General features: G+C 41.4%; 1 protein-coding gene across 1 annotated transcript; it reads right to left on the bottom strand.

The window, feature by feature from the left end:
• Window positions 1-4,916: 4,916 nt before the first annotated feature.
• LOC308284014 (microfibril-associated glycoprotein 4-like) lies at window positions 4,917-7,217 on the bottom strand (the record flags this gene model as incomplete). The annotated part of the gene is made up of 2 exons (XM_080724536.1): window positions 4,917-5,172; window positions 6,829-7,217. The coding sequence occupies 2 exons, from the start codon at window positions 7,215-7,217 to the stop codon at window positions 4,917-4,919; spliced, it is 645 nt and encodes a 214-aa protein (XP_080580662.1).
• Window positions 7,218-20,381: the final 13,164 nt, after the last annotated feature.

The following is a 20,381-nucleotide window of genomic DNA, read 5'->3' as shown; positions in this document are numbered from 1 at the left end:
CGACGATGGACCCTTCACAATCAGCGAGCTCGCCAGGGCAAAATCCACCCTAAGAGAGGGAAAGAGTGCTGGGCCAGATGGCATACCCCCAGAGGTCTTGAAGAACTGCGACCTAGACAACCTCATCCTAGACTTTTGCAACAATGCTCTACAGCACAACAAGCAACCTGAAATATGGTCTCTGTCTAATATCATCCCGGTGCCTAAAGCTGGAGACCTCTCAAAGCCAGACAACTACAGAGGCATCAGCCTGACATGTATCACTGCTAAGGTCTTCAACCGAATGATACTGAACAGGATACGGCATGCCATCGACCCTCACCTGAGAGAGAACCAAAATGGTTTTCGAGAGGAGAGAACAACCGTAGCACAGATCCTGGCATTAAGGAGATTAATAGAGGAGGTGAAAAAGAACAACCTAGCAGCTGTACTGTGCTTCATTGACTTCAAAAAGGCTTTTGATTCTATCCACAGAAGCAAGATGGTGAAGATCCTTGAGGCCTACAATGTCCCTCCCAACATTCTCCGGGCTATCGAGACCATGTACGCAAAAACAAGGGCCAAAGTGGTGACCCCAGATGGCAGCAGTGAGGTGTTTGACATCCGAGCTGGGGTAATGCAAGGAGACACCCTAGCCCCCTACCTCTTCATCATAGTTCTAGATTATGCGCTCAGGAAAGCCATAGGGGGACGGGAACAAGAGCTTGGCTTCACGCTAACACCAAGGAGGTCAAGACGGCATCCCGCAGTAGTTCTGACAGACCTGGACTATGCGGACGACATCAGCCTGCTCTCCGACAGCATGGAACAAGCACAAGAACTCCTGAACAGGGTGGAGATAGAGTGTGCCAAAGTTGGTCTCAGGCTAAACGCTAAGAAAACTGAGGTTATCACCTATAACCTACCTGATCACTCACCTCTGACAACAACAGAAGGAGCTGTGTTGAAGGAAGTCAAGGACTTCAAGTACCTGGGCGCATGGGTCGACTCAACTGAGAAAGACCTTAAAGTAAGGAAGGCACTCGCTTGGAGGGCCCTGAACGGCATGAACAGTGTATGGAACTCTAACCTCCCCCGCCAAATCAAACTTAGCTTCTTCTTTGCAACGGTGGAGTCTGTTCTCCTCTATGGCAGTGAATGCTGGACCCTGAAGCCAACCCTGCAGAAGTCTCTAGACGGGTGCTACACTAGAATGTTGCGTGCAGTACTCAACATCAACAGGAGTGCACATGTTACAAACGAGAGCCTGTACGAGGGAATACCAAAGGTAAGCGAGAAAATTGCCACCAGAAGAATGAGACTAGCAGGACACTGCCAAAGACACCAGGAGCTTCCAGCCAGCAAATTGGTACTGTGGGAGCCAACACACGGGCACCGGCCGCGAGGACGTCCCACAAAAACATACGTGGACATACTCAAGGAAGACGTAGGGACACAGAACACCAATGAGCTGGCCAGATGTATGGAGAACCGAGATGACTGGAAACAACGATGGAGGGCTCGTCTGAGGATGACCTAGATAGAATGAGGGATAGTGGATGGATACAGCACACTTCACTTCTATTGACCCAACCCTTTCTGTCTAAATGAGACCGTACACATAGATTTTAATCTTAGATTAGCCTCTTAGATTTTAATGCCAATTATTTTTGCACTTTTACTCAAGTAAATTTGACCAGCAACAAGTATTTTTATATACTGTAGCCTATAGTGGAATTGCTACATACTTTTACTTAAGCAAAAGAAAAAAGAGTAGGCCTACTTCCACTACTGATTTGTGGTACTTTTATGTGGTCGAAACCTCATGTCCAAAACTATTCAAAAATACCAATAACGCGTTTCAAGCTTGTGGATCTGCTACTTTTGATACTTGCGTGACGCTTTGGCTTGATCAAATAGAGAATTGATTTACGAAAAACAAAGCAAAACACACATTATAGAATAGGAGTATAGAGTTTTCTGCCTGACAACAGTGATGTGATAGGTCAGTGTCTGCCATGACTGTTGAACAAGCACTGATCCTTCCTGTCACCACACTGTCCTGATGACACACCATTATTATTCTGTCTATATCACTGTTGTCAGGCAGAAAACTATTATCTTCATATTCTAACTCTTTTTGTGTCATTTTGTAAATTGTTGTCCGTCTTGGATCACACCACAGCATCACTCAAAAGCACCAACAGTAGCAGAAAGACAAGCTGAGCTTGTAGATCTGCTGCTTTTAATGCTTTTGAATTTTAAACCTGAAAAGTAACTGTTTTGAATATACAAGGTTTCCACCCAATGGGGGGGCTGGGACTTTAACTGATTAATTGCGATTAATTAATTACAGAAAATCAACGCGATTACAAAGATTAACGCATTTTAATCGCACTTAGTTTTTGCACCACAGAAGTTGAACCTTCCGTTTCGGGCATACCGATCATAGCGATGCACCAACCAAGAAGAGACAAGAAACGCAAAGGGAGAAGTAGCCGATCAGAGTGCTTTGCTTGGCCCAGTGGATGCGAGTGGATTAGATTTTAAAAACTCACTCGTTGATTCACTCGTACAACTAAATGTGTTTTACTTGAAAAAAAAAATGCTTCTCGGGTCAAATATTAATATGCGATTAAAATGCGATTAATTGCGATTAATTAATTACAAAGCCTGTAATTAATTCGATTACTTTTTTTAATCGCATCCCAGCCCTAATTGCGACCGTCAGGTCGCACTTACTATCAAAACCTCCACAAACTGTGAGTCAGTCAGTCCGTCAGTCTGTCTGTCACACCTCACACGTCACACTATTGCCCTGCTCATATCTCCGCAACCGTTGCCCCGATCCATGCCAAATTTTGCACACACACTCCTTGCCTGCCAAACTACAACCTCCAAGGACCCCCGGAGCTCCAGGGACCCCCAGGTCCCTGGGGGACCCCCAGATGTAAAAAATGACCAAATGTGCAAAAATGACCAAATGAACACCCCAACGGGGCTGCTCACAGGGAATTCCCGGGGACCACCGACTCCTGGTGCTCCAGAACGGATGCCAAAGTGGTGGCGCCCCCAGTGGAGGACTCCCTCCACTGCAGCTCACATAAAATGCCGTAACTCGGGCTAGGAGCGTCCGGGAGAGCCGGGGCCGGTACCTATTCGTCCGCCAAGGCAACGCGGAGACCCCACCCCTCATTTCTCACATGGCCCTCTTCTAGCGCCACCATGAGGCCGATTCTTGCAAAACACATTTTTGGACACTGCTCCTACAGATTTTGCCCTAAAATCACACAAATCGGTACACACTATGTCTACACTCATGTCATCAACATGGATCTGTCCCATATAGTGCCACCATCAGGCCGATTTTTTCAAACACATTTTTGGACACTGCTCCTACAGATTTTGCCCTAAAATCACGCAAATCGGTACACAGTATGTCTACACTCATCTCATCAATATGGATGTCCCATATAGCGCCACCATCAGGCCGATTTTTTGAACCACATTTTTGGACACTGCTCCTACACATTTTGCCCTAAAATCACGCTGCGACCTGACGGTCGCTTATCTCCCGATTAGGGAGTCTTACTGGTATATATATATATATATATATATATATATATATATATATGCTTTTAAATGTCTTGTTTTAAATGTCTTTTCCCCTTAAAACCATGCACCTTACAGTATGTACATTATCTGTCATTACGTCTAAACTGTCTGATACCACTGCAGTTTTCCCACCACACACGTAATGCACCGTATGTATATTTCTTACGTATGTTTTTGTTCTGTTTCTTCCTTTCTCTGTCTCTTTCCACCTTTCTTAAAAGTATAAATGATGGTTGCTTGTAAAACAAGTCATTTCACCCACTTGTACCATCTGTAAACCTCTGACCCTACCTGATCATATTACTACAGCGTCACACAACAAAAGTATCAACATTGCAGCTGCACAAGCTCGAAACGCACCGCTTTTTGAGCTTGTAGATCTGCTACTTTTGATGCTTTTGAATTTGAATGTTGAAAAGTAACAGTTTTGGTTTCCCCCCATCAGAGGAGATAATAGTATTATTATGACTAAATACCACAACAGGTTTGTACAATCTGTTACTTTGAACTGCATAATCTTTATTCCTTAAACCATGCACGTTATGTACATGCATCTGTATAGTATCTGTCATTACGTCTAATGATGCCCACTGCTGCTTTTCACATTAATGCACCGTTTCCCTTGTATAGCTGGGACTTCCCCACACTTTTTACACCTTTAAGCTCATTAGATCACATTACAACTTTCCATTTGAACCTTTTAGCAGTGTAGACATTTTAGTTGGTGTTGCTTTTAACTCCCTTTTCTTCTTCCAGAGTTTAGTCATTATGTTGATTATTTCCAATTCCTCAAAACACGTGTTTGTGAAATTGTGTCACTGCTGTTGTATCTGACTCAGCTGCTCTCAAACAACACAACAGTTGCCCCCCCCCCTGCCTTATAAATCAATAAATGTGATTATAATGCAATATAGACCGACCTTTAAATAAGTGTTACCAATTAATCACTAATACTAGTAAGACTCCCTAATCAAAGCGATCGTCACGTCGCATACGCAAACTTTAGAAGGCAGTCGTAGCCAATCAGGATGAAAAAAAAAAGAAAAAAAAAACATTGTCTCTGTCTTTATCTCTTTATTCGTTTAACAGCTTGTATTATGTATTGATTTAAGAGCCATAGAGGACAGCGGGTCACCACTGTAATAATATGTGATACAATACAGATATCTACTGTATGAGTTTAGGATTACACAGAATCCCAAAGAATTAAAAAAAGAAAGAAAACAAAACCAAATCAAACCATGAAAAAGAGTAAATATTGCATCATGCCTTTTATACCACGGCTGTGCTTGTCAAATCTATGCATGTGAACCTGAACATGTTTAAGGAACACGTCTGATCTTCATGGCTACAGCCTTCAGGGAGTAAGAATCACTACCCTTCCAGTGGCGCCAGGATACACCAATAGACCCTCCCCGCTTGTAAACACCATTGATGTTAACATGATAACAGCTCTTGTACCAAAATGCACCAGAAAACGTACTTGCACAGTTGGTGCCATACTCGTCCTGATCTTTGTCAAAGGTTGAGAATTTCATTCCATTGTGATAGGTCAGAGAGTCTCCTGCTCCTCCATCCCTGAAGCCAGCAACCTGCAGCAGTGGTGGAAAAAGTACTCACATTTGTTACTTAAGTAAAAGTACCAATACTGAAATGCAATAAAATACTCTGTTAAAAGTAGAAGTCTGCTATTGGGAATTTACTTGAGTAAAAGTACATGTTACATTTTTCGCCAAAATATATACAATGATTTGAAAATAGCAGATCTACAAGCTCACATCACGACATGTTGTGAAAAAATGAAATACTCAATACAAATACCTAAAAAAAAACATAATTTTATCGTCTAATCAGGCTTTTGTGACCACCCTGGACAGATTTGAATTTGCTTGATTCACTATGTACAATGATTTGAAAATAGCAGATCTACAAAATCACATCAGGACACTTTGTGAGATTGTAGATCGTCTATTTTCAAATAGCCGAAGTCTAGATAGGGCTGAAGTGGTTAATGTACACTACAGTAGGCTATGTTTTGTAATAATAATCAATATCCACAAAGTAACTAGTAACACAAGTGTTCAAATAATTGTAGTGGAGTAAAACTACAATTCTACCACTTTTTCTAGTCACATGTTCAAATACTGGATTCTGATTGGCTAAATTCCGGAGGTTATGGCAGAACAACCGCCGCAGTTGTGTGAGGACGAGATCAATGCGCCTCAGTGTACATCCGGGGACTTCAGGAGGTAGTCGGAACACCTTTCCCCCAACCAACATATGACGGTCGTAGCGGTCCTATGTTTACTAACGTGCGTACGACGTCGCCGATTTATTTGGATCCAATGCAATCCGCCAACTTTAAAGCCCCTTTTCTCTGAACCTATGCCTTTCTGGAAGCGAACAGCCTCTATTTACGGCCGGAACGGTCCTTCTAACTGACGTTAGCTTAGCTGTATGCTAGACATCTTTCTCTGCATGGAGTTGGCGTCATCTGGTGGTGAGTAGAAGATGTTGTTTGTGGAACTATTTGCTGTCGTCGCGGAAGTTTTATAGGCAATAATGATTGTAACTTAATATCCTTGCAAGTTACAACTATGTGTTTTCTTTCATGTATACGGAAAAAAGTGGTAGAAAAGCTATTTACCACTCGGGGTCGGACATTATGCTCTGATAATGTCCTGTGTGAGGGTGTTATCGGACTCGGCTTCGCCTCGTCCGATCACCCCCTCACACAGGACATTATCAGAGCATAATGTCCTCTCACTCGGGGTAAATTGCTTACTTTTGTCCTTGAGATGTTGTGGAGTAGAAGCTGGCCGTGTTTTTTCAACTAACATTGCATTTTTTGGGAAAATTTATATTGGTGCATTTATATATCGCTTTTATCCAAAGCACTTTACAATGTGCATTACATTCACACACCGGTGGCGGTGGAAACCATGCAAGGCACCAAGCTATCTATCTATCTATCTATCTATCTATCTATCTATCTATATCTATATATATATATATATATATATATATATATATATATATATATATATAATGTTAATGGAGTTACAAAGGGTTTGTATAGGAAAGGGGTGTGTCTGAAAAAAATTATATCAAATATCTAAATACTGAATCAAGCAAATTAAAATCTCTCCTGGGTAGTAACAAAGGCCTGATTAGATGATAAAATGAAAGTGAAATATCCCTTTAAGTACAGTACTTAAGTAAATGTATAGTTACTTCACACCACTGACCTGCAGCCTGTATCCATCAGCCTCAGAACCCACAGAGAAAGAGGAGTAAGAGGCAGACGCTGTGTTTCCCTCAAAGTCTTCCATGTCCACCCTCAGCTCATACTTTTTCTTCTTGGTGAGGAGATGCATGTTCTCCAGTCCCAGCCAGTACTCGCCTGATGCGTCTCCAAACCCAGCCTTGTACTGAGCCCAGGGTCTGTAGAAGTTCACAGTGCCGTCCACTCTTCTCTGGATGACTGTCCACTTCCCTCCATCTGTGTCCATGTCACAGTAGGCCTTGACAGGTGCAGCAGTGGGGTAGATGGTGTACACACCACTCTGTGTGGAGATTCCCTCACAGTCCAGGCGCAACAGAACTGCAACAAAAAGTATCATCTTGAAGTCTTAAAACTGTTATGACACGCAAAAACAAGGTAAATCAGGCTCTCTGTTTGGCTAATATTGTTGATGACGTCACACCACACCGCTACTGTACTCCCTGTACTCTCGCTAAAAAAAGTTTACAAAATAGCCGTAAAAAGTTGACAAACAAACTGAGACAGATTTATTAAGTGCGCAGACTGCGCACTTATACTGTATACGACAGGGTAATAAGGACTTGCAGTAAGCACTACAAAGCAGGAGTTCATAAATACAATTGAGAGCATAATTATCTCAACAACTTATGTTATATGAGCGGGTGGTTGTTACGGCCAGCCGTATTATTATTATTATTATTATTGTAGTTATTTTAGTTATTGTAAATGTTATGGTATTAGTTTATGGTGGGTTGGAACCTGTATGTATTGAGGCTTGGGTTAAATTGTACCTTTCTATCCCTTAAAGGTGGTGAATGGAGGATGAGTGCTGAGTGAATGCAGAGTGTGGAGAGTTGGGTGTGGTGCCAGTGTGATTGAGGTGGCTGATTGACTGATTGACCATAGATTGCCAGGCCCTGCCTTCAGACCTGCCCTTACCATCCTATTCGATGTTCCGGTCAACGCCCAGGCCAGGATTGGCTGTGCCTCTGAGGCTGTTTCTTCAAAAGTGCCATTCTGAGCTAACAACAGTGGAGGACAGACGGCTTGTGTGCAGCAGAGGCTCAATTCCTCTCGCCTTCCACCCATGTAGCCTTTCTTTGTTTTGCCTTAGTTTGCCTTTGTTTGTTTGCCTTGGCCCTTGGTTTACTTCTGTAAGTTTGTGGTATGTTTATTTGCCTACATTTGTTCTTTAGTTTTGTTAGACCTCAGTATTCCTTAAGTTTCCAACCCTCTCAACCTCAGTTGTGTACTTATTGTTATTATTCTTCATTCATTATTATTGTTCACTTTATTATTTAACTACACAGGGGTGTTTGGTCATTTTGTTTTGGTTGCTCTTCTATTTTTGTAATTCTTTAGTTAGTTTCGTAGGGTCAGTAATTGTATTTTTATTTAAAGGGTTTAGTTTGGGGATCTTTTCTTTTAGGTCAGTAATTCTGTTTTTGTAAACCTGCACCCTGAAGTTTATCTTGACACTTGAAAAAAGCAAGAATAGAGATCTTTTTCTCTGCTAAAAAAAATAATAAAATAAATCCTTTTTTGGAAAGTCGTTGTCCTTCGCATTTATGTTGCGCTCCTCCGCCCTAGAGGGGCAGTCGTAACAGTGGTACAAATACATGGAACCAGGGGTCCATTTGGTTCCATTTGTACCCTTGAGATTTATTTTCTTTTCGATCACGATGCATTACCGCATTACTGATTCTCACAGACAGACGGACAACCAGACCAGTTATCGAGAGTTGGATCACAAAATTCTGCTGATTCTACGCTAGAAAGACGGTTGCAATATGTTAAGTTGCAAGGGTGTAAATAAATGGACCACTGGTCCATTTGGTTCCATCTGTACCTTCGCGGGCGGGCATATTGTGTGTATTGTGTGTAATGCCAGTGGTGGAAAAAGTATGGAAGAAGACAGTGGTGGAAAGTATCAAGTACATTTACTTAAGTACTAAGTATTAGTACACTTGAGTTATTTGTACTTTACTTGAGTATTTCCAATTTCCTACTTTTACGTCTACTCCACTACATCTCGGATCCAAATATTGCACTTTTACTCCACTACATTTATTTGAAAACTTAAGTTACTAGTTACTTTGCAGATATAAATTATAATATCATAAAACATACAGTAACAACTTTAAACCAATTTTATACCTAGGCTCAGGGCAGGAATTTCACGGCGGCCATGGCCGTCGTTGCCCCTCTCTTTGGCCGTGTGCCCCTCGAAAAATTACATGCCCATACATGCCCATACATGGCCGTGGTGCCCCAGCGCCCACAGCAGGACATCCATTCATTTCATTTTACCGTTTTTCCTCTGCGCGATTTTGCAGTCATTACGTAGCCCCATATAGAACCTCACTCGTCGCTGCATACTGTTGTGCTCCGAGACGAGGTCCTATAAAGATTTCCCCATGGGGGGGAGAACGCCTCCAACGTTTAGGTAGAAAACACTTTTCCCGAAATTGTATCCACAAAGTAAAGGTAGTTCCGAGCTCCCAGACTGTGATATAATAACCAGGGTCCATAAAACATGAACCAGGGCACGATTTCTTTTTTACAATAAACAATTAAGTACAATACTTAAATAAATGTACATAGTTACTTTACACCACTGCACATGGCAAAACAGAAATAAACAGCTACTTGATATTTATTTAATTGAAAGGTATTACATTAAAACTTAACGTTTAAGCTACATTAATTATGGCGTGGACTTAAGATCATTGTTTTAATGATGGCCTTCTTGCCCTGGTACTAATTGACAACACTAGAAGGCCAATTGGCCTTGCCCCTAAAATGACGAAATTCCAGGCCTGCCTAGGCTATATGAGAATTGCAGATCTACAAGCTCACAATGCCTCTCATTGCACCGCGTTGTGAGCTTGTAGATCTGCAAACATTTTGTACTTTAAGTACATTTTGATGCCAATACTTTTGTACTTTTACTCGAGCACATTTTGAATTCCGGACTTTTACTTGTAACAGAGTATTTCTACATTGCAGTATTGACACTGTTACTTAAAGGGATATTTCACTTTTCAATTAGATGATGGTAATTTTATCATCTAATCAAGCTTTTTTGAACACCCTGAACAGTTTTTAATTTGCTTGATTCAATATTTAGATATTTGATGTAAATGTTACCAGGCCCTCCAGGCCTTTCGATAACTTTTTTTTTTCACTTATTTTTAAAATGTATTTTTTGTATTTCATATTTTCCATTTTTCCCAAATAATTATTAAAAATAAATGAAAAAAGTTATGGATAAATACACGGCCTGCTCACATATTAGGAGGATAGTATGAGTCACCAGAAAAATTAATGGGTGTTTTTAATGAATCTATCATGGTTAAAATGAAGTTTGAAGTTACAAAGGGTGTGTATGTGTGGAGAGAAGCCCTTCCCCTGTTTCCCTGTTGAAAGTGGAATATCTAGCTCAAAAGTAAAACATTTTGAGTACTTTTTCCACCACTGGAAGAAAAATACTTGGAAAAAGTATAATGTTTTATGTATAATAGGATTAGGGTTTTACTGAGGTTAGGGTTAGGTTTAGGCATAGTTTTACTGAGGTTAGGGTTAGGATTAGGATTAGGTTTAGGCATAGTAGCATTCACCAGGTTAGCATTCACCAGCGTGGGACTAATGGGAACAATGGAGGAACAATGAGACGTGGGACCAATGCAGTCAAATGCTCTACCACTGAGACATGGGCTTCTTCCAGGGAGGCCCATAAGGTGAACTAAAACAAGCGTTCCTTTCCCAATCTTACTGGTTTTTCAAATATAGGCCTACTGTATCATATAGCCTATATAATAGGGCTAAAGTGGTTATGTAGCCTATTTGTAATAATAATAATAATAAAATACAGTGGAGTAAAAGTACAATATTTGCCTCTGAGATGTAGTGGAGTAGAAGTAAAAGTATTTGAAATTGGAAATACTCCATAACCATAAAGTACAAATAACTCAAAATTGGACAGTACTTAAAGGACGACTTTAAGTTTTCAACCTATCTTCATATAATGGGTCCTCACTAATGTTCAAGGTAAAATAGCAAACATGTTTTCCACTTGGTCTGTGTCTCTTAGGAGAGCTGTGGGCGGTTCAAAAACCTGTCTGCCAGTATTTTATAATATTTAGATTTGTATTATCACAAGACCAATGGCTTCCATTATAGCATGGCAACTTTTCAGGAATAGAAAGCCTGCAGTTTACATTAGCTTGGATTCCCCATCGATGATGTCTACCATGGTAGACAGGTTTCTGAACTGCCCACAGCCCTCCTATGAGACACAGACCGAGTAGAAACAAAATGTGCTATTTCACAGATACTGTAGGTTGATTGATTGATTGATTGATTGATTGATTGAAGACTTTATTAGAAGTTTGCATAGGAAAAGGTACAGTTTCATGACGGTACAGTTCACTGGTACAAGGTCTACTAAAAGGAGATCCTAGAAAAGACTAAGCTTATTTCCATAGGAAACCATTGAAGTATCTCATATAACATTGAATGACAGACGGATAGAACACAGTACTATGCAGTAGATATAGTTAGGAAAAAAGGGGGAAAAAATAAAAAAGATACAAACATACAGTAGGTAAATACAAAGAAAGGTCAGGGGAGGGTAGGGCTGGGCTACGTTTGTTTTTACCAGTTGTGAATGGCTGCTGCCCGTAAGTGGTGAAAAGTGGTGAAGAAAAGTGGGGAAGTCGTCCTTTGAGTGCAGTAAGTAAAATTCTGTCTTCATACGCTCATCATTCTTGTCTGGCTATCAATTAAATAACAGGTAATTAAATAGAGTTTTGCTTAAAAGTAATCCAAAAGTAACCAAAAGTAACTAGTAGTTACCTTTTACATTGTGGTAATTGGATTATGTTACTGACTAAAACTTTTAGCAAAGTAACGTGTACCTGTAGGGGATTACTTTTTAAAAGTAACCTTCCCAACCCTGCACACACACACACACACACACACACACACACACACACACACACACACACGCACACGCACACGCACACACACACACGCACACGCACACGGACGGACGGATGGATGGATGGGTACAACAGGTATTACATAACCAGGTGGGACATACATTACATTTGATCAAAAATACTTACTGGACAGTCCCTGCACTTGTTTCTCACTGACAGTCAGCCTGGCTTCTACAGCGGACAGCTGAGCACCATGAGCTGAAATCAATTAAATGAAAAACAGGAATATTAAACTAGAAAGATGCAATTTGGGGAAATTGCAAGTGTGGTTGCCATGACGCGAGTCACACTTGCAAATGAATTCAGTCTTACCATTTGAATTTTCCCCATTCAAGTCAATGGGGAATACTAATTCACTAATAAATCAATGGCCATAATGGAGATCTCTTTGTCAGTCCCTGCAACAACACGACCAGCTCACATTAGGAGCTGGTATGAGCTGTATGAGTCAACAGAAAAGATAATGGTGTTTTCAATGAATCTATCATGGTTAAAATGTTTGAATTTACAATGGGTTATATAGGAAGGGGCGTGTCTGAAAAATATAAATATTAAATATCCAAATAATGAATCAAGCAACTTAAAATCTGTCCGGGATGGTCACAAAAGCCTGATTAGAGGATACAATGACCAAAAGTTTTTTTGAAAGTGAAATATATATAAAATAATATAAATTTAACTATATAACGTATCTCTTGGCAAAATGCAAGCACACAATTCCAGATGAAGCTGGACGGTTTGACATATGGCCCAGTGCCCAGTGCATGCCACCAAAACTGTGGGAGGAGTAGTGCGGCAAAATTAATGTTTATCTGGAAATATGGAAAGATGGAAAGATGGAAGAAAGTCAGCCACACTAATCAATTCAACATGAATATTAAATCAATACAACATGAGAGGGCATGGAGCGCAAAGGGTGTAAGTGGAGAGCAGGAGAGCAAAAACACACTTTTGATTCACTGTAACTATTTTATTAAAAACAACATATTTAAGCAGTATGTACTTTTATACAGATTAAAGGAGTAGTTCACGCGCAAAATGACTTTTTGGGGGCTTCCAAAGGCACACTGTTGCTCCAAACTGCAACAGACTTGGCATAAACACTGTTCAAGGGTCTGCCACAATAGTCACACCAAGGGCTATACATCAGGTGCCCCAGTGTCTCATATCATTGGCCCCCGGGGTGCCAAAGGTGCACCATTGCTTTGATCTGCACCAAATATGGCACAAACACTGTTCAGGGGTCTTCCATAAAGATAGTCACACCAGCAGGGGCCACAACATATAGACAGTAACAAGCCAAAGTTAGTGAACTGTCCACAGCCCACCTCTGAGTCACAGAATGACGATACATTAGTGTGACTATTCTCTTGTCTGCCTTATGTGGTCCCCAGGTGCCACCACACATGGCCTCTGGAGTGACTGTTGTCACACTGAACAGTGTTTGTGACAAGTTTGGTGAGTAATGGGGAATCAGTGCGCCTGTGGCACCCAGAGGCCCCTGGGGGCCACACATGGCCCCTGTGTGGGCTATTCTCATGGCAGACTCCTGAACAGTGTTTGTCACAAGTTTGGTTCATAATGGGACAACAGTGCCCCTAATGTTGTCTCTGGGGACCACACAACAACAAAAAAAGTAAAAGTTATTAAGATCCCCCCCCCCCCCCATCTGATAGATCTCATGGAGACCTTTAAAATCATATAAAAGAGTATTTTTCACCGAAAATGTCACTTACGCCCTTTGCGCACGAAGCCCTCATGCATTGTCTGAACATCATTCTGGTCTAATTACCTTTACTTTCCGTCTCCAAGTTCTTCACCTTGCCTTCAGTGGTACTGAGTCTGGTATTGAGGACATCAGCTTGGTCTTCAGTGGCATTGAGTTTGGTATGGTGGACTTCAACCGTGTCTTCAGTGGTACTGAGTCTGGTATGGAGGACCTCAATCTGGTCTTCAGTGGTACCGAGTCTGGTATCGATGACTTCAACCGTGTCTTCAGTGGTACTGAGTCTGGTATGGAGGACCTCAATCTGATCCTCAGTGGTAGTGAGTCTGGTATTGAGGACATCAGCTTGGTCTTCAGTGGTATTGAGTTTGGTATGGAGGACATCAGTCCAGTCTTCAGTGGTACTGAGTCTGGTATGGAGGACATCAATCTGGTCTTCAGTGGTATTGAGTTTGGTATGGTGGACTTCAACCGTGTCTTCAGTGGTACTGAGTCTGGTATGGAGGACCTCAATCTGGTCTTCAATGGTATTGAGTCTGGTATGGAGGAGTTCAACCTGCTTCTGGCTGGCAGTCAATTCGGCAGCCATTTCTGGAAAACATCACAGAGAAAGATTTTAAACAAAATTCAGCCTTCACACATTCTTTAAGCACAACACGCATGTTGCTCTTGACCATTCTAACCAGGGATGATGCAGATTGATTGGCCAGCCCACGCATTAGGAGGGTAGTATGAGTCATATTAAATCAGTCGTAAATGCTCCGACATTGTAGCTCTGGATTAGGAGGGTCTGCTAAAAGCCTAAATTGTAATTGTAAAGCAGGGTAGACCAGTGGAGAGTTGAGTGACAGGTATCTTGGACACGCCCATTTACTGATAAAACAGGTAGTTTGACTGAGACAAAACAGGTAGTTTGAGCAGCAGCGCATTCTTTTGGGAATCTAAAATAGCAGCTGTATGTGAGAAATACGTCTATATTTAGTTACTACATAACCTATTTCTGGATAAGAAATAACAATAGAACGTTCAAACAAGCTGCTATACTAACTGCACTGGTCGCGTAGGAACCGCTGCCTGTGCTCTCTAGGGAGACCGTCAGAAAAGTCTGTTTCACGTCAAAGCACCACCTTGCTCCCCTCTTTGTGTTGTGTGTGTATGTCTCTGTGTGTGCGCGCATGTGCGTGTGTGTGTGTGTGTATGTTTCCAACATAGGCCCCTTTTCCACCGAAATAACTTTGGTTCCAGAAGCTGGACGTTATGTGGGAACACCTACTGAGTGGCAAAAAACGACTTCCTGGCCTTGACAGCGCATTGTTTGTGTATACGACGTGACGGTCGCTTATCTCCCGATTTGGGAGTCTTTACTGGTGAATAATAGAGGGCATGCGTGTGACATCATCATCATCATACCTGGAAGTTATGTGGGAACGCCTACTGAGTGGCAAAAAACTACTTTCTGGCCTTGACAGCCATACATCTAAACTGAAAAGTCCTACCTAATTGCATTAAACAACGTTAAACTCACTTTGCCACTGACTTTGCCACTCGATTTGCCATTCACTTTATGCATGCGCATACCCTATACACGTTCTGGGGTTCAGGGTGGATGTCTGCCTCTCAAGGTGAACTTCCACCCTGAACCCCAGAACGTGTATTATTCATAAGAATGTTGAACTGCACTGGTTCTGGAACCATGGTTCTTTCGGTGGAAAAGGGGCCATAGAGTTAGTTATTCCACCGTGGTCCACAATGTGCGTTGCAATCCTTTTATTTTAGTCCTGTATGCTGTGCTCGGTGGTCCAGGCTTTTATTTTCATTGATCAGAGTGATCGCAGAGCACACCTCATAAAGATGATTAAACCAGTAAGACTCCCTAAATCTGGAGCTAAGCGACCGTCAGGTCGCATACACAAACTTTAGAAGGCAATGGTAGCCAATCAGGAGGGAATATGGGAAATGGGACCGATCCATGTTGATGACATGACTTTAGAGATACTGTACCACTTTGCGTGATTTTAGGGCAAAATCTGTAGGAGCAGCACAAAAATGTGTTTTTAAACAATCATCCAGATGGTGGCGCTAGATGGGACAGATGCATTTTGATGACATGACTTAGAGATACTGTGTACGGCTTTGCGTGATCTTAGGGCAAAAAGTGTAGGAGCAGTGTCCAAAAATGTGTTTTAAAAAAATTGGCCAGATGGCGGAGCTATATGGGACAGATGCATTGTGATGACATGACTGTAGAGATACTGTGTACCACTTTGCGTGATTTTAGGGCAAAATCTGTAGGAGTGTGCACACTCCTGTGATGTGCACACCAAACTTTGCACACACGTGTGTGCAAAGTTTGGCATGGATCGGGCCAACAGTGGCGGAGATATGAGAAGGGCAAAAGTGTGACGTGTGACTGACTGACAGACTTTTTTTCTATTGATTTCTCATGCCGTAGAGACTTGAGTTCAATAATATTTTTTTTGTATTTGTCGCAAATCTGATAAATTTACCCCCATTGATTCCGGATGGGGACCCGAATACATGGCCCTGGATGGGGACCCAAATGCATGGCAATGGATGGGGAAACCGTAAGGGTAACTACATTTTTTTTGTCTTAGGAATGTGACAAAAACCCAAAAATATTATTGAACTCAAGTCTCCATGGCGTTAATCAATAGAAAATACGTCATTTTGGGGTAAACTACTCCTTTAAGTCTCCATGGGGTGAGTAATCAATAGAAAAGTCACTTTGTCACCCCCATTTTGAGGGTGAAGACTGAGCTACTCCTTCAAGTACATTTTGTTGTCATTTGAATCGACCTACATTTGCTAGTGTAAAAACATTACTGTTCGCGTGTGTGTGTGTGTGTGTGTGTGTGTGTGTGTGTGTGTGTGTGTGTGCGCTGGAGCTTATTGGTGCAGCATGTGTGATTACTGAACACCACCGTCTGACCGTGGATTAAACACACAACCAAAAGTATAGGCCTTTAGTATAAAGTACACATAGCAGCAGCCACAAACACGTCTCCACTGTGTCTTCTTCTCCATATCATTTAGCCTAAATTGAATTGGCCTATTATTTAGTCTGCATTTACAGAAATATGCTATTAACCAAGTAAACAGAAATGTGTCACTCTCTGATATGCATGGTTGTTTTCTCACCTTGAAAATGAAGGGCATACAATATTGCCATACGGTCTGAATGGGAAAATGTTTTTATTTTATGTCCCTAAGACTAGAATAGTTCCTGGTATCCAATCAAATGGAACTACCTACATTAAAAACCTAAGATCACAGCTAATGCTAAGACATATTGTAGTTTGTTCAAGACAGGATATTTAAATGTAATGTTTTGTTTACATGGTTATTTTGTGCTGCACCACTAGCATGCATCATGCGATTAATCAGATAAAATACTTTAATCGATTGACAGCCTTAAAGGACAACTTTGTTTTTACAACAAGGGTTCATATTTTAGATTTTAATTAGAGAAAAGAAAAGATGAGTGTTAAAATATTTTCATTTTCTGCTTTCTATCGTTTTAGCGATCGTGATAGTGTTACTGTAAATAGTAATAAAGACATCGCCGGCTTATTGTGTCTAAAAAGACTTAGCCACCAGTATGCATGCCTCCACCCACTGAACGATAGAAAGAAGTATTTTTAACATTTTATGAAAACATTTTAACGCACATCTTTTCTTTTCTCTAATTACAATTTAAAATATGAACACTTGTCCTTAATAAATAATAATAATATTGCCCTACTTGATCGGATCTGTGATTGATCGGTATCGGGTGATCAGACTTCGCCCCATCCCTAATTCTAACCTGCATTTTATGTTGCCATACCTTCCATCTCATGTTTGGTGTTGGCCAACTCCACCTGAAGATCAGACACTAAGTCTCTCTGCTCCTTGGCATCGTCTTCGACACTCGTCAGTTTCTCTGCCAGTACAACCACAGTGTCTCTCTGCTCCCTGGCATCGTCTTCCACGCTCTTCAGTTTCTCTGCCAGTACAACCACGGTGTCTCTCAGTTCTTTGACTTCATCCACGCTCTTCAGTTTCTCTTCCAGTGCCCGACCATGTTCTACTAGAGAGTCTTTCATTTGCTTCATTTCATCCAAGAGGTCAGATTCTAAGACGTTACCATCCCACCAAGCTCCAGTCACACAGAGACGCAACAGTAGAACAAGCAAAGCCCCGGCAGCCTTCATTCTGGAACAGAGTGAGTGAAGATACTGTACGGTCCAACACGTCTTTTCTACTCTCCCTCCTCATAGGCGAGCATTGAACACGTCATGGTACCATGCAGTGGAAAGTTACTCTACAACCTGGACCCTAAATAAAGTCAAGGACCGTCTGAGAACTCAACAACATGTGGTCCACGATAAGAGCTGACATGGCAGTACAGTACGTCCTGGCTCTGAAAAGAGTGGCAGTGAAGATATTCAATGTAATCAGCTGTTATTACAATAATATTCAATGTAATCAACTGTTGTTGTTACAACGAATGGCGTGGGCTTGTTTTTCTGCTGTCATGTGGAGACATTGGTTTGTGCACTGATACGTTGACATGAACCAAATATTACCAGTAAGACACCCTAAGCGACCGTCAAGACGCATGTATACACGCAGCCTCATGGTGGCGCTAGAACAGGGGCATGTGAGAAATCAGGGGCGGGGATGTGGTTTGCCAGCCAAGGAGTGTGTGTGCAAAAGTTGGCATGGATAGGGGCAACGGTGCCAGAGATAAGAGTAGGGCCACTCTTGTCAATCGTGTGATGAGACGTGACAGACGGACAGACGGACGGACAGACGGACGGACGGACGGACGGACGGACGGACGGACGGACGGACGGACGGACGGACGGACGGACGGACGGACGGAATGACTGACAGACAGCAGGTGGAGGTTTTCATAGTAACTTGCGACCTGACGGTCGCAACCAGTAAGACGCCCTAAGGAGGAAAAGTGACCTCGTGCAGGACGTAATTCACACAGGATGGAATTCATTTGCAAGTGTGATTTGAGTTGCGGTTGGTTGTTGGACAACGTTGGACAAAATATTTTCCCAAATATGGATATGACTGACTTCTGACTTGATAGAAATCTTATGTTACAGACCGCATGAGAGATGAGACTCATACAATATGGTGGAATATCCCTTTACGGACAGATATTCAATAAAATGATCACTTTAAAATAGACTGACATTTCTGTTGTCATTCACTCACTTCATCAAAGTGAGTTTAGCACTGTGGAAATAAATGCTGCACACCACTGTCATAAGTACATAAGTGGTACTTTTCAGCATTCAAATTATAATGTACAAATATGGAACCAATTTGGTTCCATTTGTACACTCTCAGATTTATGGTGGTCCTTGCAGATAAAACTTGACGTTCAGTATTATGATCAAAATAAGAACATTATAATGGTGTTATAAAAAAGAAAATCTAAAATCTGCCACGGACAAGACCAAGTCTTTGCTACAGACATATTTGTCCGTGTAGAGACATATTGATGACCTCTGTTCACAACTGATCCCTGAGTGAACATTTATAGATCTGTTATTTTGGATGAAGAGATTCTAGGTGTAGAGGGAGACAAACAAAGACAAAAAGAGACAGACAGACAGACAGACAGACAGACAGACAGACAGACAGACAGACAGACAGACAGACAGACAGACAGACAGACAGACAGACAGACAGACAGACAGACAGACAGCTATTTGACCTGTTTGTGCCTCAAAAAAGAACAACGAATGCCAAGTGACGTTCAGGGGTTTTATAGTTATGTAAAAAAAAGCAGCAACACATTATTTATAAAGGCATTTTCTATATAGGTTCAGGACTGGTATATAGCATCCTAATCGATTGTATGAAGAGGAGAGGAGTTCCGAGGTGGTATGCGGTATGATATGAAGTTATGGTTTTATTACTATAAAACAGAAATACATAATACATAATCAAATACAATTCAATAGTATTACATTTAAACAAAGCAAGGTTCAACATTCTAAATGTCAGTGATTGCTACATTTCCATGATTTAATATATAACTACATGTAGGTGCACTGTGCATTACATCATCTTTCCATAAAGAATCTAAGCAAGGATTAGCAAGTCTAAAGTAAAAAAAGTTTGAGAAACCCTGATCTAAAATAAGTCAAAACAAGAATAATCTTGTTGTCCTTGTCTCTTGTCTCCTGATGACATTCCAGACCTGCTCTGTCCTACAAAGCCAAAGCAAAATAACTGTTTTTATTGGTGTATCTATCCCAAAGGTCAAATGAGCCTTTGAGATTTGGGGGGATAAACAATTACTGTGCCTCAAGAACAGACATACAATAAGTGTAATATCACTTATATGATAACCCATTTGCCTCGGGCGGCATAGCTCAGGGGTAGACAAACCGTTATTAGAGCACGAAGGGTTCCCGAAGGGTTCCCAGTTTGAATCCGGGCTCCCCCTGAGTTAATGTCGAAGGGTCCTTGGGCAAGACTCTGAACCCCACATTGCTCCCGGTGAGCAGGTTGGTGCCTTGCATGGTTTCCTCCGCCACCGGTGTATGAATGTGTGCGTGAATGGGTGAATGTAATGCACAATCTCTGTAAAGCGCTTTGGATAAAAGCGCTATATAAATGCACCATTTACCATTTTGCCTCACCATTTGAAACACATTTAAACCCTTTTATCCTTTATAGTAATATGTTGTCCATTCAATTTCTTTGTTCATATTTTTTGCCAATTATATTTATGTGATCAATGGAAACGTATTTTGAGAAA

The sequence above is a fragment of the Nannobrachium achirus genome (assembly GCF_963921795.1).
Source record: "Nannobrachium achirus genome assembly, chromosome: 4".
Taxonomy (NCBI): domain Eukaryota; kingdom Metazoa; phylum Chordata; class Actinopteri; order Myctophiformes; family Myctophidae; genus Nannobrachium; species Nannobrachium achirus.
The sequence above is the reverse complement of the archived record's forward strand: the minus strand, read 5'-3'. Positions and strand labels throughout refer to the sequence as shown.